The following is a 24,041-nucleotide window of genomic DNA, read 5'->3' on the forward strand; positions in this document are numbered from 1 at the left end:
TGGAAACTTTAATTGTCACGTCCGTTTGCGATATTACAACAACAAAGAAGTTACTGCAAACAACAAACAGTTTTTTTCCCTCAGATATCATTGCATGGCAGAATATGTGACGCTCCTCACTTTCGCTTTGTTAACAAAACAAAAACCATAACAACGTCCGTGGCCCGGACAGTGGCACTGTTGCCCCTACAGCGGATTCAAACTTTAAGGGGGTTCCCCCTACTGTCTATTGAATGGGCTGGTTTTGATGGCAAAGGATGATGGCAACATTTGTAATGCGAAGATGTCTATAAATTAAGTTTCAAACCAATATAACGCGAGCAAAATCAAACTTGAGTATCACCATACGTCTGCAAGTTGGTGTGAAATGTGATGTGAATATTCGATGTATGTAAATTATGATCAGTGACTATCCACTAGTAATACTAGCCAAATTCACCACAACTCCCAAAATCCATTGCGTCATTCAAACGCTGATCCGAGGCTCTGACTAGTCTGTCTGTTCTGTCAAACAAACATCAGAGCGCTCGATTCGACAGAAATGCGGTAGCTTTTTGTGGTGGGCGGGATGTGCATTTCCTTACATAGCTTGTTGTCGGTTGCTATCAACCTGCCGCAACTTCATGTGTGTTTATTCACTCATGCATCTGTCATTTTTAGATAACTTATACGTTAGTAGTCTGCGACAATGAAGTAATCAAAGCGTTAAAATTAAGCTGCACTTTTTTTATTTCGTGTTAACTGCCTGCGGGTTGGTCTCTAGTCGAGACATTAATTGCCAGTTTTTTACCCCTGTGGTAGCCGTCTGGCCTTAGCCGCGGCCGCGAATCAGCTTCATATTTTCTCAATATCGTGCTGCTTTGAAACATGTTTATTTTATAAATATGACGGTGAGGGGGACCCTGTAAACTAAATGACTGTCAGAAATATCGCCTCCATTTGTAATATGGTAAGTAGCCATAGCTCCTTCGAGTGTCTGCTGCAGTCACTTTCGGCCACCTTGTCTGTGTAATGATGATGATGAGAGAGGTTCATGGTCGAATTGCTCCTGGGAGCTCGAGCTGATCCGCTGTAGTATCAAGCCACCAGTCCTTGCTTGACAGGGATGCCATCATTTTGGAAGGGTAGCTTTATCTTGAATGATGAGTATGAGGCCTACATGTTTAGCTACTCTAGCCAAATAAACACATACAATGTATATTGGCAACGTCAGGAAAATGGGTATCAGACAGCAACGTTGTCACACATAAAGCTTGCTGTGCAAACGTCACAGTCACCTCTTAGTACGGTGAGTGACGTGGTTTGACACGTTGATTTCAAGTGTCAGTCTCGTGTGAATTTAAAGATCCCGAAGCTTAGCTTGGAAGTGAAGCAAGGGAATATGACAGATCCTCTCATATGGCCATGGAACTATGCTAATCTATATTTAAAGGGCCCATGTGCTGTGTGAAAGTGGTTTTCAGGTCAGCTTCCTCAATTACATTTTTAGTCACAGTCAGAGAATATCCTATCTCATGACAATGGTCCCATCCCCACTGCTGCACATGTATACACCTTTGTGTACCTGCTGCAGAGCCAAGGGAGGGATTGGTGAATGCAGTGTAATAAGCTTTTAGTGGTGGGAGACTTTGATTACAATTATTCTATGATTAATTTAAATGTTTTGGGTTCATTGTCTCACATGGAGGTGATGACTTAGACAAGGGCATTAATGATGGGCATCTTACTGACTCGGTGTATAGAGGAGGTCCTTAGGTGTAACACTTTACATTGCAGTGTCCTTATGACTGTGTAATTAGTCCACACAGTAATAAGTACACTGGGGTATTGTAGTGTTGCCTTTCTTTACCAGAACCGTGTTTAGGCTACTGAATCTAGCTGTTGATAAGGATTCAAAAGTTCAGGAAGATGTCATGTTTGGAAGTACAAAAATGTTATGTGACACAGAGCATTTGATTGGTGTTGAATGGGACTGTTATCATCTGGTCTTTGTTTTCTTTCCTTTGTACCATTGTTTGTGTAAGCTTTGATGGGACGTTATTATTTAGATGAGACAAGCAAGTGTACATTGTCTAGTTTGATGGAACACTTAATGTGTCTTTGGCTCAGCGGTGTGTGTCTGTATGAGAAATTCAAGCTTGAGGAGTCAGTCAAAACGGAAATCAGAGACAACAAAGCAAGGTATTCTGGTCTGCTTTGACTGAGAGAAAATGATAGCGATTTTAAGACTAAAGCAACGCTAGCAGAAGTCTCTGTTCACTCAACAAAGCCATGGCCTCATCTGGAACCTCTGAGCTCTGGTTAGCCAATGGGCTCGGTCAGGAGATAAATGCCCTGTCACCACATTACGGAATGTTAAATGCTCTTGAATATTTACATCCCCCCTGAGTGAAGAGGTTGGTAGGGAGTTTGTCTGATGATGAAACCAAATTATTCCTGATTTCCAGTAGTATGAATAAGCAGGGTTTGTGATGGGGAAACTGCGAGCTTCATGAAAGCCATAATAGGCCGGAGTGGACTGCCAGTCATGGTCAGAAATAATCCAGGCATTGACATACACTACCGGTCAAAAGTTTTAGAACACCTACTCATTCAAGGGTTTTTCTTTATTTTTACTATTTTCTACATTGTAGAATGATATGGGAAGACATCAAAACTATGAAATAATACATATGGAATCATGTAGTAACCAAAAAAGTGTTAAACAAATCAAAATATATTTTATATTTGAGATTCTTCAAATAGCCACCCTTTGCCTTGATGACAGCTTTGCACACTCTTGGCATTCTCTCAACCAGATTCACCTGGAATGCTTTTCCAACAGTCTTGAAGGAGTTCCCACATATGCTGAGCACTTGTTGGCTGCTTTTCCTTCACTCTGCGGTCCGACTCATCCCAAACCATCTCAATTTGGTTGAGGTCAGGGGATTGTGGAGGCCAGGTCATCTGATGCAGCACTCCTTCACTCTCCTTCTTGATAAATAGCCCTTACACAGCCTGGAGGTGGGTTGGGTCATTGTCCTGTTGAAAAACAAATGATAGTCCCACTAAGCCCAAACCAGATGTGATGGTGTATCGCTGCAGAATGCTGTGGTAGCCATGCTCGTTAAGGGTGCCTTGAATTCTAAATAAATCACAGACAGTGTCACCAGCAAAGCACCCCCACACCTTAACACCTCCTCCTCCATGCTTTACGGTGGGAAATACATATGCGGAGATCATCCGTTCACCCACACAACGCCTCACAAAGACACGGTGGTTGGAACCAAAAATCTCCAATTTGGACTCCAGACCAAAGGACAGATTTCCACCGGTCTAATGTCCAATGCTCGTGTTTCTTGGCCCAAGCAGATCTCTTCTTATTATTTGTGTCCTTTAGTAGGTTTCTTTGCAGCAATTCGACCATGAAGGCCTGATTCACACAGTCTCCTCTGAACAGTTGATGTTGAGATGTGTCTGTTACTTGAACTCTGTGAAGCATTTATTTGGGCTGCAATGTCTGAGGCTGGTAACTGTAATGAACTTATCCTCTGTGGCAGAGGTAACTCTGGGTCCTCATGAGAGCCAGTTTCATCATAGCGCTTGATGGTTTTGCAACTGCACTTGAAGAAACTTTAAAAGTTCTTCAAATGTTCCGTATTGAGTGACCTTCATGTCTTAAAGTAATGATGGACTGTAATTTATCTTTGCTTATTTGAGCTGTTCTTGCCATAATATGGACATGGTCTTTTACTAAATAGGGCTATCTTCTGTATACCCCCACTACCTTGTCACAACACAACTGATTGGCTCAAACGCATTAAGAAGGAAATAAATACATTCCACAAATTAACCTTTAAGAAGGCACTCCTGTTAATTGAAATGCATTCCAGGTGACTACCTCATGAAGCTGGTTGAGAGAATGCCAAGAGTGTGCAAAGCTGTCATCAAGGCAACTGGGTGGCTATTTGAAGAATCTCAAATATAAAATATATTTTGATTTGTTTAACACTTTTTTTAACACGTGTTATTTCATAGTGTTGATGTCTTCACTATTATTCTACAATGTAGAACATACTAAAAATAAAGAAACACCCTTGAATGAGTAGGTGTTCTAAAACTTTTGACCGGTAGTGTATATCTGAAACAAAGGTTAGACTATTATGTGAGACAGAGACATGTGCAGCATGTGACCTCTCTATAAAGAGGCTTTGGTCTGTCAGTTCCCTGCAATATACTGTACTTACCGGGATGACTATTAGGCCAGAGAGCCCTTGACCAGATTCACTAGCTGCAGTAATCATGTGCCTATGAACCAGAGTGATACTGTTAGCACTGAGGCAGTGTGCGCTAGTAGGAAGTCCACTGTGTGCAGTTCACCCTGCACTAACATAAAAAACATGAGCATGTTTACCTCTGATAAGCTTCCCAGTAAAGCAATAAAAACAATCAAGCATTCCAGAAAAGTGCTAAAAATAGTCCATGTTAACATATGTGACCGACCGGCTCGATTCGGTCTTATGTAGCAGCATTTGAAGTGTTTTTTTTGTTTTGTTTTTTACATTGGCTCAAAGTAGAGACTAAGAGCTAGAAAATGGTATATCATACACTACAGTTGAGGAACAATGGGGAAAGTAATTCTGCTTTGAAAGTTGATAATTTTGTTAAACCTACTGGAGAGTTCTTCTTTGTCTACACCCATTCAGCATCGTTCACACCCTCTTAACCCATCTCTTTAAGGAGTCGTGTGAGGCCATGTACTAAACAACCAAAGATTTCAAAATTAAAGGCTGGTTTATATTACGGGTGTGTTTGCAAATTCAATCTAGAGTGCCAGAGTGCGCTAAGGGTAAGCTTAGGGTGTTCGTAAACTCAGAGCGTTGTCAGCTTGTCTGTTCGTAAACTTAGAGCGTTTCGCTCTCTGAGTGTTCAGAGCGCACACTGGACGCTCTGGTCGAGGAGTAGGGTTGATCCGAGCGTTCTGACCTCACAATGGCAGTCAAGCACCCAAGCTAAGTGGCTAAAGTTGGCTAGTTTGCTAGCTACTTCCAGACACAAATGAGAGAACACCTCACTCTGACCATTTTACTCGCCCTAGTAGAGCGTTAGTGACTAACTGTGCTGCTGGCAACAATTTAATTACGCTTTTTTTCCAACGTTTACTGACACCGGCCATATTCAACGCGTGTTGAGTGTTCGTAAATTCGTCAGTTATTCTGCGCTCTGGCACACTCAGACGACTGTGCTCTGAAATCAGAGTGAATTTACCAGCTATGTCAATCAACAGTTGTAGCAGTGACATCATAAACATTCTATTGAAATGGTTACTTGCATAGTGGAGTCTTTTGTTTAGACATGTAGCTAGCTAGTTAAACAATTAACTATAATCCCAACTCATAACGTTACTACCCTGCATGAATCTGCAGGTAACTAACCAACCAGGTTCAATGTTAGCTAGCTAGCAAACATTAGGCTATAACTAGCAATGCAAATGGCTCTGAGATACGAATAATATTACTACACAGATCATACATGTAATGTTAGCTAGCGAACCAGCCAGCTAATGTTAGCTAGCTAGCTAACAGTACGCTTTAACTTGAAATGAAAACGACTTTCTGACAAAATTAGAAACGTGTAATATCTGAAAATGTAACTAGCTAGACTATCTTACCCGTATACATGGATGGACACTTCTCCCTCTGTCACGGATGCCATGGTTGCCCTTAGTTTGAAGATGTAATCCGGAAACAAGTGTTTTATACAACAGCCTTCTATGTGTTCTCTTTTCGACTCCCTCTGCATATTTGCAAACAAACACCAGAATTTACTCCATCTCCTTAGCTATCATTCTCTAATTCCACCGGGCATTCCACTGATTTCAAAACTCGGTCCTCCAGAAAGTGGAGAGCAACACTTCTGCAGTTCTACTATGTGATATCTTTCAAAAAAGCCGCTTTAGAAAGGATTACCTACACATACTGACCAGCTCATGTTACAGACAGACGCGTGCTCCATGGCAGACAAATCCGAACTCATCTCTCGGCACGTCCAGCCCATCCATTATCTCAGCCAATCATGGCTAGCGGGAAGGTTCCTGTCTTTTTCCGTGGCTAAACCAACTAGGCTCGTAATGTAACAATTTTATTCGTATTTACAAATGGCGTACAAGTTTGTTATTAAGGCAAATGAAAGATCACATGTTCCAGAAGGCATTTCTGCCCAAAAACGCATTTTGATTTTTAAAAAAAGTTTACGTTCAAATGGCTCTCCTGTGAAGTAGTGACGCACGACATACGCCTAGTTTCCTGAAATGAATCACATATGTAGCTTAAGAAACAAGGTTCATGAAATCAATAATTTGCAAGTAACAGATGACATTCATATTCTGACAATCTCTGAAACTCACTTAGATGATACAGTGGTAGCAATACATGGTTATAAGTTCTACAGAAAAGGCAGAAATACCAAAGGTGGTGTGGCCGTTTATATTCAGAACCACATTCCTGTAAAGCTTAGAGAGGATCTCATGTTAAATACTGAAGTAATATGGCTACAGGTTCATCTACCTCACCTAAAGCCCATTCTGGTGGGAAGCTGCTATAGACCAATAAGTGCTAACAGTTAGGATCTGGATAACATGTGAAATGCTTGATAATGTATGTGATAACAACTGAGAGGTATATTTTCTGGGAGATTTTAAATATTCACTGGCTGCACAACCGATTGGCAAACATACTGCAAATTGAGAAATCGTGACTAAACTGAATAAAAATAAGAAGCTACACAATGAAACAAAGATAAATGACATAAAGAATGATAGTAAAAAGCTTTGGAGAACCTTAAATAAAATGTTTGCCAAAAAGGCCAACTCAGCGCCATCATTCATTGAATCAGATGACTCATTCAACCACAAAACCCACTGATATTGCCAACTACTTTAATGACTTTTTTCATTGGCAAGATTAACAAACTTAGGCATGACAGCAACAAACACTGACACTACACATCCAAGTATAGGTGTCTCCTGAGTGGCGCAGTGGTCTAAGGCACTGCATCGCAGTGCTAGCTGTGCCACTAGAGATCCTGGTTCAAATCCAGGCTCTGTCGTAGCCGGCCGTGACCGGGAGACCCATGGGGCGGCGCGCAATTGGCCCAGCGTCGTCTAGGGTAGGGGAGGGAATGGCCGGCAGGGATGTAGCTCAGTTGATAGAGCATGGCGTTTGCAACGGCAGGGTTGTGAGTTCGATTCCCACAGGGGGTATGAAAAAAAATTAAAATAATATAAGTCGCTCTGGATAAGAGCGTCTGCTAAATGACGTAAATGTAAATGTATATCTGACCAAATTATGAAAGACAAGCATTGTAATTTTGAATTCCGTAAAGTTAGTTTGGAAGAGGTGAAGAACCTATTGTTGTCTATCAACAATAACAAGCCACTGGGGTCTGACAACTTGGATGGAAAATTACTGAGGGTAATAACGGACGATATTGCCACTCCTATTTGCAATATCTTCAATTTAAGCCTACTAGAAAGTGTGTGCCCTCAGGCCTGGAGGGAAGCAAAAGTCATTCCGCTACCTAGGAATAAGGTTACCAACCCTTAGTAAACTTTTGGAAATAATTGTGTTTGACCAGATACAATGCTATTTTACTGTAGACAAATTGACAACAGACTTTCAGCACGGTTATAGGGAAGGACATTCAACAAGCACAGCACTTACACAAATGACTGATGATTGGCTGAGAGAAATTGATGATAAAAAGATTGTGCGGTTTTTGACATTATCGATCATACAGTAGTCTGCTGCCGGAAAAACGTATGTGTTATGGCTTTACACCCCATGCTACATTGTGGATAAAGAGTTACCTGTCTAACAGAAAACAGAGGGTGTTCTTTAATGGAAGCCTCTCCAACATAATCCAGGTAGAATCAGGAATTCCCCAGGCCAGCTGTCTAGGCCCCTTACCTTTTTTCAATCTTTACTAACGACATGCCACTGGCTTTGAGTAAAGCCAGTGTGTCTATGTATGCAGATGACTCAACACTATACACATCAGCTACTACAGCGACTGAAATGACTGCAACACTTAACAAAGAGCTGCAGTTAGTTTCAGAATGAGTGGCAAGGAATAAGTTAGCCCTAAATATTTCAAAAACTAAAAGCATTGTATTTGGGACAAATCATTCACTAAACCCTAAACCTCAACTAAATCTTGTAATAAATCGTGGAAATTGAGCAAGTTGAGGTGAGTAAACTGCTTGGAGTAACCCTGGATTGTAAACTGTCATGGTCAAAACATATTGATACAACAGTAGCTAAGATGGTGAGAAGTCTGTCCATAATAAAGCACAGCTCTGCCTTCTTAACAGCACTATCAACAAGGCAGGTGCTACAGGCCCTAGTTTTGTCGCACCTGGACTACTGTTCAGTCCTGTGGTCAGGTGCCACAAAGAGGGACTTAGGAACATTTCAATTGGCTCAGAACAGGGCAGCAATGCTGGCCCTTGGATGTACACAGAGAGCTAACATTAATAATATGCATTTCAATCTCTCCTGGCTCAAAGTGGAGGAGAGGTTGACTTCATCACTACTTATATTTGTGAGAGGTAGTGACATGTTTAATGCACCGAGCTGTCTGTTTCGGACACCCATGCATACCCCATAAGACATGCCACCAGAGGTCTCTTCACAGTCCCTAAGTTCAGAACAGACTATGGGAGGCTCACAGTACTACATAGAGCCATGACTATGTGGAACTCTATTCCACATCAAGTAACTCATGCAAGCAGTGTAAAATGTGATTAAAAACAGATAAAAATACACCTTATGGAACAGCGGGGACTGTGAAGCAACACAAGCATAGACACATGCAAACACATGATAACATACGCACTATACACACACGTATACATGGATTATGTGTTGTATAGTAGTGGCCTGAGGGCACACACTTAATGTGTTGTGAAATCTGTTGTGAATGTATTGTAATGTTTTACATTTTTTATAACTGCCTTAATTTAGCTGGACCCCAGGAAGAGTAGCTGCTGCCTTGGCTAATGGGGATCCATAATACATACAAATACTAGCTTGGGGGTTTGCAACAGTCTACCTTTTTGCTTACAACACAGCCCTGAAGGAGATAGAACAGACATGTGTGAGTAAGGTTCTCCAGATGATGTGTAGCCTATTTCATGCATAATAAGGATGTTTTGACAGTGCACATTTGAGCTCATGTTCCCTCTCTCTGGTCTCCTTCAGGGCACCAATGCCTCTGCTCTGGAGAAAGACATTGGTCCGGAGCAGTTCCCAATCAACGAACACTACTTTGGATTGGTCAACGTAAGTGTCATTCACTCTGTCCACTAGGTCACTACTGAGTCATGTTTCCCATTGGACAGGTGGTTGGTGTTAACACCTTTTATGAGAAACAGGTTGTTTTGTTTGCTGGACTGCCAGTAATGCTACCATTGTTTATGAATGATGTCTTTACACAGTTTTGATGTCTCTGGCTGTCCCAGTTTCCCTGCTATTCTATTTCCGTTGGCTAAACAAAACAAATCTCTGAGGAACTTCTGTTACCCAACTACTCTGTTAGCCAACCCTTCAGGTGGCTTCTGTTTAATGACTGGAATGTAATGTAAATGTTGAGCGGCTTCACTGCAGGTGGATTGTATGTATAAAAAAATAACCTTCAGATGGAGATTGTTGATACTAAAAGCAGAGTTTGGCTAGCCGGGTTGCTGTCTCTGTTCAGCTATTACATTCCACTCCTTGCCACTCCTGTCATTTGCCAAAGAGACTGGCCTTTGCAATCTTCAAATATGAGCTCGAGGAGATTAGAGGATTTGATCCTGATTTGATAGCCCTCACGTCTATCTCCCAATCACAATGTTTATGCAAATTAGACTGATAGGAAAACGTTCTAACTTTTTTATTGGAAGCATTCTAATATTGGGCATTCTGACATAATACATTTAATTGTAAACATAACATTGGACGTGGGGAGAACAGAGGATTCCTGTTTATTGCATTTGTACCCTATTTGTAAGTCGCTCTGGATAAGAGCGTCTGCTAAATGACGTAAATGTAATGTAAATGTACCACCAGCCAATGTGATCACATCACACCAGAAATGCTCTCGCCATTCAAAGTTCCCCGCCAGTTCATTGTGAACGCTGTAGCCTATTTTATATCCAGCAAGAAAGAGTGAGGGGGAAAAAGTATTTGATCCCCTGCTGATTTTGTACATTTGCCCGCTGACAAAGAAATGATCAGTCTATAATTTTAATGGTAGGTTTATTTGAACAGTGAGAGACAGAATAACAACAAAACATCCAGAAAAATGCATGTCAAAAATGTTATAAATTGATTTGCATTTTAATGAGGGAAATAAGCATTTGACCCCTCTGCAAAACATGACTTAGTACTTGGTGGCAAAACCCTTGTTGGCAATCACAGAGGTCAGACGTTTCTTGTAGTTGGCCACCAGGTTTGCACACATCTCAGGAGGCATTTTGTCCCATTCCTCTTTGCAGATCTTCTCCAAGTCATTAAGGTTTCGAGGCTGACGTTTGGCAACTCGAACCTTCAGCTCCCTCCACAGATTTTCTATGGAATTAAGGTCTGGAGACTGGCTAGGCCACTCCAGGACCTTAATGTGCTTCTTCTTGAGCCACTCCTTTGTTGCCTTGGCCGTGTGTTTTGGGTCATTGTCATGCTGGAATACCCATCCACGACCCATTTTCAATGTCCTGGCTGAGGGAAGGAGGTTCTCACATAAGATTTGATGGTACATGGCTCCGTCCATCGTCCCTTTCATGCGGTGAAGTTGTCCTGTCCCATTAGCAGAAAAACACCCCCAAAGCATAATGTTTCCACCTCCATGTTTGACGGTGGGATGGTGTTCTTAGGGTCATAGGCAGCATTCCCCCTCCTCCAAACATGGCGAGTTGAGTTGATGCCAAAGAGCTCCATTTTGGTCTCATCTGACCACAACACTTTCACCCAGTTCTCCTCTGAATCATTCAGATGTTCATTGGCAAACTTCAGACGGGTATGTATATGTGCTTTCTTGACCAGGGGGACCTTGCGGGCGCTGCAGGATTTCAGTCCTTCACGGGGTAGTGTGTTACCAATTGTTTTCTTGGTGACTATGGTCCCAGCTGCCTTGAGATCATTGACAAGAGCCTCCGTGTAGTTCTGGGCTGATTCCTCACCGTTCTCATGATCATTACAACTCCACGAGGTGAGTTGTTGCATGGAGCCCCAGGCTGAGGGAGATTGACAGTTCTTTTGTGTTTCTTCCATTTGCGAATAATCGCACCAACTGTTCTCACCTTCTCACCAAGCTGCTTGGCGATGGTCTTGTAGCCCATTCCAGCCTTGTGTAGGTCTACAATCTTTTCCCTGACATCCTTGGAGAGCTCTTTGGTCTTGGCCATGGTGGAGAGTTTGGAATCTGATTGATTGATTGCTTCTGTGGACAGGTGTCTTTTATACAGGTAACAAGCTGAGATTAGGAGCACTCCCTTTAAGAGTGTGCTCCTAATCTCAGCTCGTTACCTGTATAAAAGACACCTGGGAGCCAGAAATCTTTCTGATTGAGAGGGGGTCAAATACTTATTTCCCTCATTAAAATGCAAATCAATTTATAACATTTCTGACATGCGTTTTTCTGGATTTTTTTGTTGTTATTCTGTCTCTCACTGTTCAAATAAACCTACCATTAAAATTATAGACTGATCATTTCTTTGTCAGTGGGCGAACGTACAAAATCAGCAGGGGATCAAATACTTTTGTCCCTCACTGTATACAGTACTAGTCAAAAGTTTGGACACACCTACTCATTCAAGGGTTTTTCTTTATTTTTACTATTTTCTACATTGTAGAATAATAGGGAAGACATCAAAACTATGAAATAACACATATGGAATCATGTAGTAACCAAAAAAGTGTTAAACAAATGAAAATATATTTTATATTTGAGATTCTTCAAATAGCCACCCTTTGCCTTTGATGACAACTTTGCACACTCTTGGTATTCTCTCAACCAGCTTCACCTGGAATGCTTTAACAACAGCCTTGAAGGAGTTCCCACATATGCTTAACACTTGTTGGCTGCTTTTCCTTCACTCTGCAGTCCGACTCATCCCAAACCATCTCAATTGGGTTGAGGTCGGGAGATTGTGGAGGCCAGGTCATCTGATGCCGCACTCCATCACTCTCCTTCTTGGTAAAATAGCCCTTACACAGCCTGGAGGTGTGTTGGTTCATTGTCCTATTGAAAAACAAATGATAGTCCCGCTAAGCCCAAACCAGATGGGATGGCGTATCGCTGCAGAATGCTGTGGTAGCCATGCTGGTTAAGTGTGCCTTAAATTCTAAATAAATCACAGACAGTGTCACCAGCAAAGCACCCCACACCATAACACCACCTCTTCCATGCTTTACGGTGGGAACTACACATGCAGAGATCATCTGTTCACCCACACCGCGCCTCACAAAGACACGGCGGTTGGAACCAAAAGTCTCCAATTTGGACTCCAGACCAAAGGACAGATTTCCACCGGTCTAATGTCCAATGCTCGTGTTTCTTGGCCAAGCAGGTCTCTTCTTATTATTTGTGTCCTTTAGTAGGTTTCTTTGCAGCAATTCGACCATGAAGGCCTGATTCACACAGTCTCCTCTGAACAGTTGATGTTGAGATGTGTCTGTGACTTGAACTCTGTGAAGCATTTATTTGGGCTGCAATTTCTGAGGCTGGTAACTGTAATGAACTTATCCTCTGCAGCAGAGGTAATTCTGGGTCTTCCATTCCTGTTGTGGTCCTCATGAGAGCCAGTTTCATCATAGCGCTTGGTTGTTTTTGCGACTGCACTTGAAGAAACTTTCAAAGTTCTTGAAATGTTCCATATTGACTGACCTTCATGACTTAAAGTAACGATGGACTGTCATTTCTCTTTGCTTATTTGAGCTGTTCTTGCCATAATATGGACTTGGACTTTTACCAAATAGAGCCATCTTCTTTATACCCCCACTACCTTGTCACAACACAACTGATTGACTCAAACGCATTAAGAAGGAAAGAAATTCCAGAAATTAACTTTTAAGAAGGTACAGCTGTTAATTGAAATGCATTCCAGGTGACTACCTCATGAAGCTGGTTGAGAGAATGTCAAGAGTGTGCAAAGCTGTCATCAAGGCAAAGGGTGGCTATTTGAATAATCTCAAATATAAAATATATTTTGATTTGTTAAACATTATTTTGGTTACTACATGTTTCCATATGTGTTATTTCATAGTTTTGATGTCTTCACTATTATGTAAAAATAAAGAAAAACACTTGAATGAGCAGGTTTGTTCAAACTTTTGACTGGTAGTGTATATTATTTTTTTACTGCTCAAAATAAGTGACCAAACTACACTGAACAAAAATATAAACACAACATGTAAAGTGTTGGTCCCATGTTTCATGAACTGAAATAAAAGATCCCAGAAATGTTCCATACGCACTGTTTATTTCACTCAAATTTTGTGCACAATTTTGTTTACATCCCTGTTAGTGAGCATTTTTCCTTTGCCAAGAGAATCCATCCACCTGTCAGGTGTGGCATATCAAGAAGCTGATGAAACAGCATGATTATTACACAGGTGCACCTTGTGCTGAGGTCAATAAATGGCCACTCTAAAATGTGCAGATTTGTCACACAACAAGTTTTGAGGGAGCGTGCAATAGGCATGCTGACTGCAGGAATGTCCACCAGAGCTGTTGCCAGAGAAGTAAATGTTAATTTGTCTACCATAAGCCACCTCCAATGTCGTTTTAGAGAATTTGGCAGTATGTCCAACCGGCCTCACAACCGCAGACCACGTGTATGGCATCATGTGGGCGAGTGGTTTGCTGATGTCAACGTTGTGAACAGAGTGCCCCATGGTGGTGGTGGGGTTATGGTATGGGAAGGCATAAGCTACGGACAACCAACACAATTTGCGTTTTATCGATGGAAATTTGAATGCACAAAAATACCATGACGAGATCATGAGGCCCATTTTTTTTTTAAAGGTATCTGTGACCAATTAGGACCTAATTTATTTATTTCAATTCACTGATTTCCTCATATGAACTGTAACTCTGTAAAAGAAAAGAAATTGTTGCATACTGCATTTATATTTTTGTTCAGTATATATTGCTACTTCTGGGTAACACATTGGGCAAGGCTACTGGTTCAAGAGCTATAAGAGGAATACAGAGAGGATGGAAGAGATGCCAGTGGAGATGCATGAATTGTGCAAGAAGGGAACAGTGAGTGAAGACGGAGATGTTCAAGTTAGAAGTTAATTCATAGGCTGGGCTATTAATCCACCACTCGTATACGAGCCTATATATTAGGCCTAGCTTACTACAGTGAATTTAGGCGACCACCATCTGTGCCATGCAAGCGTAGAGACAAAAACAATTCAAAAGAAGATGAAGAACAAGCTATAAAGGAAAAATACTGATAAAAAATATTGTCAAAAAGATACGCTATATCGCCAAAAATAATATATAACCGATATGTAACTGTATGTAACCCCCCCATCACTATGTCTAATGTGGATTGCTAAAATAATGACTGATCAGAATTCCTCAATTTAAATATTAGGCCTATGGGGACACCATACATTTGGCAGCCAAGCACGAGTTATCACTGTAGCCTTTTATCGTCTAGACATTATGTTAAAATATCTTCACGCCTAGAATAAAAACGTCTATGTCCATTCAGAAAGTTTCCTAAAGTAGCCTGTCTGGAATCCATCTCTTTAAAAGAGAGGCGGGACAAATAATAGAACTGAAATGATCATAACAACATTCATCTATTTTTTGTACTTTTTACACGGACTCAGGAGAGGCGAAGGTCGAGAGCCATGCGTCCTCCGAAACACGACCCTGCCAAGCCGCACTGCTTCTTGACCCACTGCTCGCTTAACCTGGAAGCCAGCCGCACCAATGTGTCGGAGGAAACACCGTACAACTGGCGACCGAAGTCAGCGTACACGCGCCCGGCCCGCCACAAGGAGTCGCTAGAGCGCGATGGGACAAGGACATCCCGGGCCGGCCAAACCCTCCCCTAACCCGGACGACGATGGGCCAATTGTGCGCCGCCTCATGGATCTCCCGGTCGCGGCCGGCTGCAACACATCCTGGGATTGAACGCGAGTCTGCAGTGACGCCTCTAGCACTGCGATGCAGTGCCTTAGTCCGCTGCGCCCCTCGGGAGGCCCCCAACATTAAAAAAATGATGATCAGCATATTGATCAGCATATTGACGTGGATGTCAATTAAGGCAGCCCCCCGCACCTCTCTGATTCAGAGGGGTTGGGTTAAATGCGGAAAACACATTTCAGTTGAATGCATTCAGTTGTACAACTGACTAGGTATCTCCTTTACCTTTCCCATATGTGCGAGGAATGATGACCAGGTGCCAGTTTTGCATTTCTTTCCTCTCATTAGTGGGATGCAACTGAAGCAAATGTTGAATCTTGTAGGCTAATATTTTCCAAATCATTATTTCTCTCTCTCATTACGGAGTCCTCTATAGCCACTTTGAACAACATAATCTTCTCACAAGGGAATGACTGCAGCAGGTGATAACGGTATCGTTTGTTGTTCTTAAAATTGTAATTCTATATTGCGCCAAATTTGCGCGCACCCCATGTTCCATAACGTTGTCATGGAACATATTAATGATGTTTCCAACTACCAATCAGCAACTGCACCGTAAATCTGGCTGCATATTAAATGTTAAGGTTGCCCGAAAGACCAGTCTCTGGCAAATGACAGGAGTGGAACGTTAGCTAAAAAGACTGGTACCAGGACTAGTTTGGCTAAACTAAATTAAAATTCATCCATTTATCTGATGGCTGCTGTGCAGTCTGGCTCTGACATATCCCTTTTTATGTGTAAGAGCACTCATCTCACCTTGTTTTTACAGTCTTGCACCAAGTCTCTATTGGAGGTGACGGTCATGAATCTTCTCTCCGTTTTCAATGTTAATTTTTCCGGTCCTCAAACAGTGTTAAAAATCTCACGCTCTCTTTTTCTATTTGTCCCTGCCGGGTTGGCCCCCTCAGTTTGGCAACACTTGTTACTGTAACTCGGTGCTTCAGGCCCTGTACTTCTGCCGGCCCTTCCGGGAGAACGTGCTGGCCTACAAGGCCCAGCAGAAGAAGAAGGAGAACCTGCTCACGTGTCTGGCAGACCTCTTCCACAGCATCGCCACCCAGAAGAAAAAGGTGGGAGTCATCCCGCCCAAGAAGTTCATCTCACGCCTGCGCAAGGAGAATGGTGAGGGACACTACACCAAACCCAAATACAATTACTGTCTGCCAGGGACTGTCTGGGAGAGGGCTGAGGCTGGGGACAAATACACTAGAGGACTATGGTGTAATAGCCTCATAGCTTCCATTTTGTATCGGTTGTCATATGATTGTTCTTGGTAGTATTGGTAGTAAGTTAAACTGACTGTGTTGATCGGTTTCAGACCAGCGTTTAGAGGTTTCAGACTGCTGAGACCAGTTGTCTTGAATCAATCGTTTTCAGGACAGCATGTTTTGAACTGGGGATTGGGATAGGGCTAGAGAGGCAATGGAAGTGTTTTTGACAGGTGATTGTGGGGTGAAGGGCAGGTGCGTGTGGCGGTGCAGACGTTCAGAGCATGGAACTGGAATAGAAGCAGGTTGTTGTTCTCAGGAAGCTCTCTCTATGAATGAACAATGAACATCTATGTGTGGACTAGGGACTGGTCAGCTGCCTTCTCTCCTTCATTCTCTCACTTTCACTCTCACATTCTCTCTCTCCTTCTCTCCAACTTCACTTTTCACACATATCTGATTTGTGTGTGCATGCATGTGAATTGATCTGCCTTGATTCACCTTGACCAGGACTGTTGACTGACTGATCACCTTTCTACACAGTTGCCCTAAAAGCCCCTGTCCTCTGTTTCTCCCCCTACAGACCTGTTTGACAACTACATGCAGCAGGACGCCCATGAGTTCCTCAACTACCTGCTGAACACGGTGGCAGACATCCTGCAGGAGGAGAAGAAGCAGGAGAAGCAGAACGGCCGCCTCAAGAACAACGGCACCACCGTCACCACGGAGACGGAGCCCGAGAACAAGCCCACAGAGCCCACCTGGGTGCATGACATCTTCCAGGGAACTTTGACCAATGAGACGCGATGCCTCAACTGTGAGACGGTGAGTCAGGGCTGGTGTAGCCTGTAGAGTGGTTTATGGGGTAGTGGGTTTTATGGAGCCTCGCAAGCTGCCTGATCTCGCAAGTTTACATCCGTGCAGCGAAACATTCATGTAAGCTCGCGAGATCAGGCGGCTTGCGAGGCAGGCGGCTTGCGAGGCTAGGTTTTATGTTCTCTGGCAGTGATTGAAATGGGTGGTCCTAATTCGACCAAGTCATGTGGGACATAAACGCTTATGTAAGAATACTTTATTGATTGGAAATGTGTCTCTTGTTTTTTTAAACTCAACCCCCTTTGTCAGCAATGTTGGTAATGCTTTGACAATCCACTACCAGGGCTTGGCTAAATGACTGTCTCCCACAAAGAGATTAGCTCTGTCTGTAATAGTAAGCTCTGAGCTCTGACGGATGTCCTCCAATCAGCCCCCACAGGCTGTGGCATAGGCCTGTCACTCGCTCTGTCTGTACCTGTGACGCAGGAGGTATTGGTGCTCAGAGAGGAAGAGCAGAGAGAGGGAGGTAGAGATTGGCCCTGGACAACCCTCTTCACCACGCTACAGGCACTGTGCTTCTCACTCACACTGATACTTGCAACCCTATCAACACATCAAAGAGACTCGCTCTCTCATCTCGTGTGCCGGTGTGTGGTCAGGTCACAGAGCAGGAGCAGCATCAGTGCCTTTCAGCACGTGAAGAGGCCAGTACACTGACTCATCTCATCTGTGTGTTTCTCCTTCCCCCTCTCTCTCTCTCTCTCGCACAGGTGAGCAGCAAAGATGAGGACTTCCTGGATCTGTCTGTGGACGTAGAGCAGAATACATCAATCACGCACTGTCTTAGGTAATATTGACCTGTTACCTGGTACCTTTCTGTACCATAACTGCTCCCTGTATCAACCTTACTGACGCAGTCCCCTCTGTGTGTTTTGTGTTCCCCAGGGACTTCAGTAACACAGAGACCTTGTGCAGTGAATACAAATACTACTGTGAGACATGCTGCAGCAAGCAGGAGGCCCAGAAACGGTCAGTACACAACACGCTCCCACTTAGATTGGGTGTGTATGACTGCGGTATCTTTTAGTCTTTGCCTATCTGTATATAACTCCTGTATGTCCCTGTAGGATGCGGGTTAAGAAGTTGCCTATGATCCTGGCCCTGCACCTGAAGCGGTTTAAGTACATGGAGCAGCTGCACCGATACACCAAGCTGTCCTATCGGGTCGTCTTCCCTCTGGAGCTCCGCCTTTTCAACACCTCTGGAGACGCTACCAACCTCGACCGCATGTACGACCTGGTCGCTGTGGTCGTCCACTGTGGCAGGTAGGGGTCACAAACACATACACACATGTCTATTTTATACTGGACAAAAATATCAACGCAACATGCACCAATTTTAAAGATTTTACAGAGTTACAGTTCATAGAAGGAAATCGGTCAATTGAAATAAATAAATTAGGTCCTAATCTATGGATTTCACATGACTGGGCAGGGGCGCAGCCATGGGTGGCCTGGGAGGGCATAGGCCCACTCACTTGGGAGCCAGGTCCACTCACTGGAGAGACCGGCCCAGCCAATCAGAATTCGTTTTTGTCTCTGGCAACAGCTCTGTTGGAAATCCCTGCAGTCAGCATGCCAATTGCACGCTCCCTCAACTTGAGACATCTGTGTCATTGTGTTGTGTGACAAAACTGCACATTTTAGTGGCCTTTTATTGTCTATTGTCCTCAGCACAAGGTGCACCTGTGTAATGATCATGCTGTTTAATCAGCTTCTTGATGCCGCACCTGTCAGGTGGATGTATTATCTTGGCAAAGGAGGAATGCTCACTAACAGGGATGTAAACAAATTTGTGCACAAAATTTGAGAGAAATAAGCTTTTTGTGCGTATGGAACATTTCTGTGATCTTTTATTTCAGCTCATGAAAAATGGGACCAACACTTTACTTGTTGCATTTTATATTTTTGTTCAGTATATATACAGCACCTTTCGACACACATTCTTATGCAAACACACTTACTCGTATCCGAACAAACTTGTACCTTGTACTTTGCAAAGACTTTATTGTCATATCCCTGCTTTCCCCTTCTTTCTTCCTCAGTGGACCCAACAGAGGACACTACATCACCATAGTGAAGAGTCACGGCTTCTGGCTGCTGTTTGATGATGACATCGTGGAGGTTTGTGTCACAGTCATACTGTTCTTGTTTGTTGGCCAGCACACCTGTTTATATGCCTCATACAGCATGTTTCATCATTTGTTGTCTCCCTCTCTGGTTTGTTCAGAAAATCGATGCCCAGGCCATCGAGGAGTTCTATGGGCTGACGTCAGACATCTCCAAGAACTCAGAGTCTGGATACATCCTCTTTTACCAGTCCAGGGAGTAACTGGAATAAACACCCAGCCAGCCAGAGACCGATAGAGAGAACGATGGGAACTTTGACCCTGACCCCTGTACCCTCTCTGAGACGTGTGCCAACACCATTCCCTGTCCCACAGCCTGCCCTGGGTCTGCCTGCACTTCATATCCCATAACCACTTTCCTTCCCTGTGCTCAGCATGCTGGGAGGACTCTGCAAACTGCTTTTTGCACTTCAGCCACCTGCAACAAAAAAGCAAACAGTCACAACAGCAAGGACAAGGGGGAAAAAGAAGATACAACAGGCTGGTGTGTGATGCCTGTTTCCTCCACACGGGGCTAGCTCTTGAGGTCTGGAGTCCCAGCACGGGTCACCTTCTCCCTGGGTCTGCCTGGCATACAGAGCTGGCTGGACTGGTACAAATACAGACTGCTGTTGGAAAGAAGATTGGATCATTTGGATATCTGTATAGTATGTCTATTTTCATGTAATGTCACGCTCATAAATCATTTTAGTAGGGTTATCCGGTGACCTTATATTTACAATGTCCTGCCCATAGATGTCTTCTACCTGGGGAATGGCTAGAGCTGGGATGGAAGTTTTAGTGAAATATATAAACTAGGTGAGAGAGAGTCTATGCACATGGTGTAGCTGAACTGCATGTTCAGTGTTCACAGTTTGAGCTGGTGTGGATTCGAATTGACTTGAGTTGTGGCCAAGCCAAACCTATTCATTGTAATGCTGAGATATTGTAGTCCTACAGAAGACCAGGATGCATGTAGCTCTCTGTGTCTGCTGCTCTGGTCCTCTTCCGTAGAGACTAACTCAAGACAGAATGCTCCTCTCCCTTGTGGCCCTTATGTAATAACCATGTTATAAATATGTTAGAACCATGTTATGATCAAGCCCCCACTCTAGAACATAGTCACTCACTGACACGATCTTCAGCTCTACTAGAATAGTCTGGTTTAGTTCATGCCCAGTTTATTCTCTGTCTAGTCCTTGTTGTGTAAAACACTATTTATTGCTCTTATCTTATTTATGTTGGGGAGTTATAATGTTGAGTGTGCTGGTAGGTGGAGGATATTGTGTGTCAGACTCCATCTTGTCTTGTTGTGTGTGTGACGTCTCCCCCCTGACTGAGTCCTGTAGGGAATACACATACAGAGCTCTCTGGGGTTGAAATGAAGTTTGACAACGTCTTTTTTAGCTCAAGTTTGAAGTATGTGGATAGCTGAGCTCTGTCAAAAGAACCATATGAGGTAAGACGGAGAGATCATAATCCACAGTTGCAACTAGCAAGGCATCCTTGAACAGTACTGTTTTTCACAGTGAGATTGGTGCAATAGAAGGAGGTAAAATGAGCTGATAAGATGTTGACTTCCCTGTGAAACGAATATAGATATTAAATGTTGGTGTGTTTTGTGACCAGCTAGTCTCCTCCCAGTCGTGTGTATCTGTGTGTGATGATGATCAAAGGAGGTGGAAGTCCTTTGCTAGGTGCAATATGGGGCTGTGGTCAACATACTCCAAACGTTGGTACGATGTTACTTAGAACCTTCCTTTTTATTCTTCTGCAGTGACACCATAGTCTGAATATTGATATTGGTCATTCCTATGTTGAGGACGTTACCTTTATCACCGTTTTATTTTGCCTCGTTGTCCCTTCCATTGTTAGGCACTTGACTTGGAACCAATGTTCTTTACTCAGAAGCTGTGCCTGGCAGACACTTCTATTAAGTTGTGTTTAGTGTAAAGGTGACCAGTGGTCCATATAGAGTGATGATTTACCATCCCATAACGTTAGGGCCACGTATTGTAGAGTAGAACTATATCAAAGGCCATATAGAGGTATATGAAGAATCAGTGCTGCTCAGACTGTCCTATGGAACTCTAATTCACTGTAATACTGAAAGAATATTGACCCAAATGCATCTCACTTTAAAGAGATGCTCCGGAACTTTGGCGACTACAAAGTGTTCTTTAAACCTCCGGCTTTGGGCTGGATGTGTCAATGTGTAGTTTATACATGCAGAATTACTATTTTACCTCAATTAGCCACGAAATCCCTAGTTTGAAAGCGACTATTTCTGGAATCTGTGCTGTGCCATTTTCCAAAATGTTCCCCCACGTGGGCCAGCCCCCTAGCAATTCGAGTTCTAGCCAATGAGCTTCAGACCCTCGCCATTTGAGTAAAATCTGCACATATGTGACGTAGTACACAATTTTCAGGGAACACTTTAGTCTCGTGAGAGCTACTTTCAGAACTACTGGCTAAAAGTATACAAACGTACCGGAGAATCTCTTTAAGTGAGAAGTAGAAATTATTTGGGTTGGTATGAGTGAGTTTGACTGTGCCTCCTCCTTTTTATGTGAGTCAGCATGTAATGTGATGTGTGAGAGTGTATTGAAGCATCTAGATGGTTAACTGACTATTTCCTTCTGTTTAGTATAACTGGGTAAAGTCGATGATGAATATGTGCCAAACTGGAGCCACTAATGACCTTGCAAAACTGGACAGGAACTCTTACAGAACACTATTTTCTATGCTAAGATACACGTGTACATACATTATGTAGGAAAATATTTTTTTAAACCTAGAACCTAAAACACTAAGAGAACGAGGAGTTAACTAGAAAATAAAAACAAACCCTGTAATGAAATATGGAGCAGCTTTACAATCAGTCAATCACATAATCAATTCATCACGCAATAGTTAGACAGTCGATGAATGTCACAGTGAGGCATTTTAAGCGTTATGATGAGAAGAGATGCCGTGTGTGCTAATCTTCCAATTACTGTTCTGCACACACCCTTACTCAGATGCATTGCACTCCTAACGTGGTCTCAACAGTCTATAAATGTGAAGTGTTCTACCTATGGGACTCTGGTGCAGTGCCTAGAGATGAATAAGTACTGTACTAGCATGTCTGGTTTGATAAGAGTAGAAGTTAAAAGGAGATCCAGGCACTAGCTAACTCTCAATTCCAATGAGTTGTTTGTAAACTGAAAGTGCACTTTACTAGTGATGAGCTTAAACGCTTTAATGAGAACCACAGTCTGAGTACTTTTTGGATTTCCTTGTCCTCTGTTCAATAAAAGGACTGTATTAACTAAGGCACTGGGATTTGTGAAGATTTAGTTTGTCATGTTCTTTGGATTTTCAAAGATTTCTTAACCCCCTCACCATCAACTCATTCTCCTCTTATCCTCTTCTCTTTACCTCTTCACCCCCGGGCCAGTCCTTCACATCCCCACAGTCGTGTCAGCTGTTTTCCTTTCCCCCGTGGTCACACACACAGTTAATTCCTGTGTTCTCAAGCTGGTCACTTCCTCTGTCACATCATATTTACCAGGTAACTGTGCGTGTTGCTGTGGTGACAGCCAGCCACAGGAATGCAGCATCACAGAACAACAGCCTGTGAGGGGAGACTCCGACAGAGAAAGAGAATGTTCCAGAACTATTAGAAACCTTGCTTTCTGCTTCCTTCATCTACTCTATATTACAGCCATCTGTCACAAAGGCAAGGAAATAATGCCTTTATGTTTTATTGGAATGTGTTTAGTGAAACCTGCAGAGAAGTTCTGACCCCTGAGAGAACATCTTGTAGATTCTAAAGCCAATGCATCATGAGTTTTGGCAGTTTTTATTTTACATTTTAGCAGTCTTGCTCTAATCCAGATCAACTAGGGTTAAGTGCCTTGACAGATTTTTCACAAATCGGTTATTCAAACCAGTGATTTTACAGTTACTGGCCAAACGCTCTTAACCACTAGGCTTCCTGCCGCTCCGCGGTCTAACAGTCCCATAGGTCTGCATGTTGGGGTGCCATCTGCCTCAGAAAAAGTATATTTAATATCTGCGTTTGTGATGGTTTTAAGGGGTACAGTATAATGTGTGTGTACATGCCTGGCTGTGTGTATGTATGTGCGTGCATGGCTGTGCATGTGCGGTGACTTATATTTGTTGCGTGTCTGTGGGTGTCAGAGTTAGTAAACTCTGTGACTCTGTTCTTCCCCAGCTCTGAGTACATTTAGTTCCCCTCTTAATCATCCCCAGCTCTAATTCTCTTCCGCAGTCAGAAATAAAGAATGCTTCTCTCTCTTCACTCATTCTCACCCTCTGTTCTCCCTTTACCCGTTTCCTCCCCCTCTCCCTCCTGTTACTGCATCTTACCATCTCTCTATCCCCTCGTCTCTATTTACCTCCCTCCCTGCAGATCAAGTGAATGTACTCTGACAGCTGACTGTGCACCAAACAATGTAGTGTAGAAGACTAGTAGGCAAACCAAGGCTCCTCTAGCTCGACACATACGCACACAACAATGTGGGTCAAGTATGCGTGTATAGTTATGTGGAATTATTGTGTCAGTGTCTGTCCATCTGTCCATCCTCCAGTCTGCCTGTCCGTCTGTCTCTGTAAACATGGGAGCGTCAGTAGGCCACGGTAGTGCAAGTTGTCTGGGATCA

General features: G+C 43.0%; 1 protein-coding gene across 2 annotated transcripts; it reads left to right on the top strand.

Annotated features, from left to right (window-relative positions):
* Positions 1-585: 585 nt before the first annotated feature.
* Positions 586-22,689, top strand: LOC121540163 (ubiquitin carboxyl-terminal hydrolase 46). 2 transcript variants are annotated; one of them, XM_041848806.1, is made up of 9 exons: positions 586-949; positions 9,240-9,320; positions 16,092-16,305; positions 16,975-17,216; positions 17,978-18,054; positions 18,153-18,236; positions 18,335-18,532; positions 19,312-19,390; positions 19,497-22,689. In XM_041848806.1, the coding sequence occupies exons 1-9, from the start codon at positions 914-916 to the stop codon at positions 19,596-19,598; spliced, it is 1,113 nt and encodes a 370-aa protein (XP_041704740.1). In that variant the 5' UTR covers positions 586-913; the 3' UTR covers positions 19,599-22,689. The 2 variants fall into 2 exon arrangements, with proteins under 2 accessions (XP_041704740.1, XP_041704741.1); XM_041848807.1 differs by lacking the exons at positions 586-949; positions 16,092-16,305 and having other exon boundaries at positions 9,262-9,320.
* Positions 22,690-24,041: the final 1,352 nt, after the last annotated feature.

The sequence above is a fragment of the Coregonus clupeaformis genome, chromosome 26 (assembly GCF_020615455.1).
Source record: "Coregonus clupeaformis isolate EN_2021a chromosome 26, ASM2061545v1, whole genome shotgun sequence".
NCBI lineage: Eukaryota > Metazoa > Chordata > Actinopteri > Salmoniformes > Salmonidae > Coregonus > Coregonus clupeaformis.

What these genes read in the sequence shown, in the direction of transcription:
- LOC121540163 (XM_041848806.1), top strand. Translation starts at nt 914, where the DNA reads ATGACTGTCAGAAATATCGCCTCCATTTGTAATATG. An exon ending in AAGCAGGAGGCCCAGAAACG is followed by an intron (nt 18,237 to 18,334) that starts GTCAGTACACAA and finishes ATGTCCCTGTAG; the next exon opens with GATGCGGGTTAAGAAGTTGC. An exon ending in TTGATGATGACATCGTGGAG is followed by an intron (nt 19,391 to 19,496) that starts GTTTGTGTCACA and finishes TGGTTTGTTCAG; the next exon opens with AAAATCGATGCCCAGGCCAT.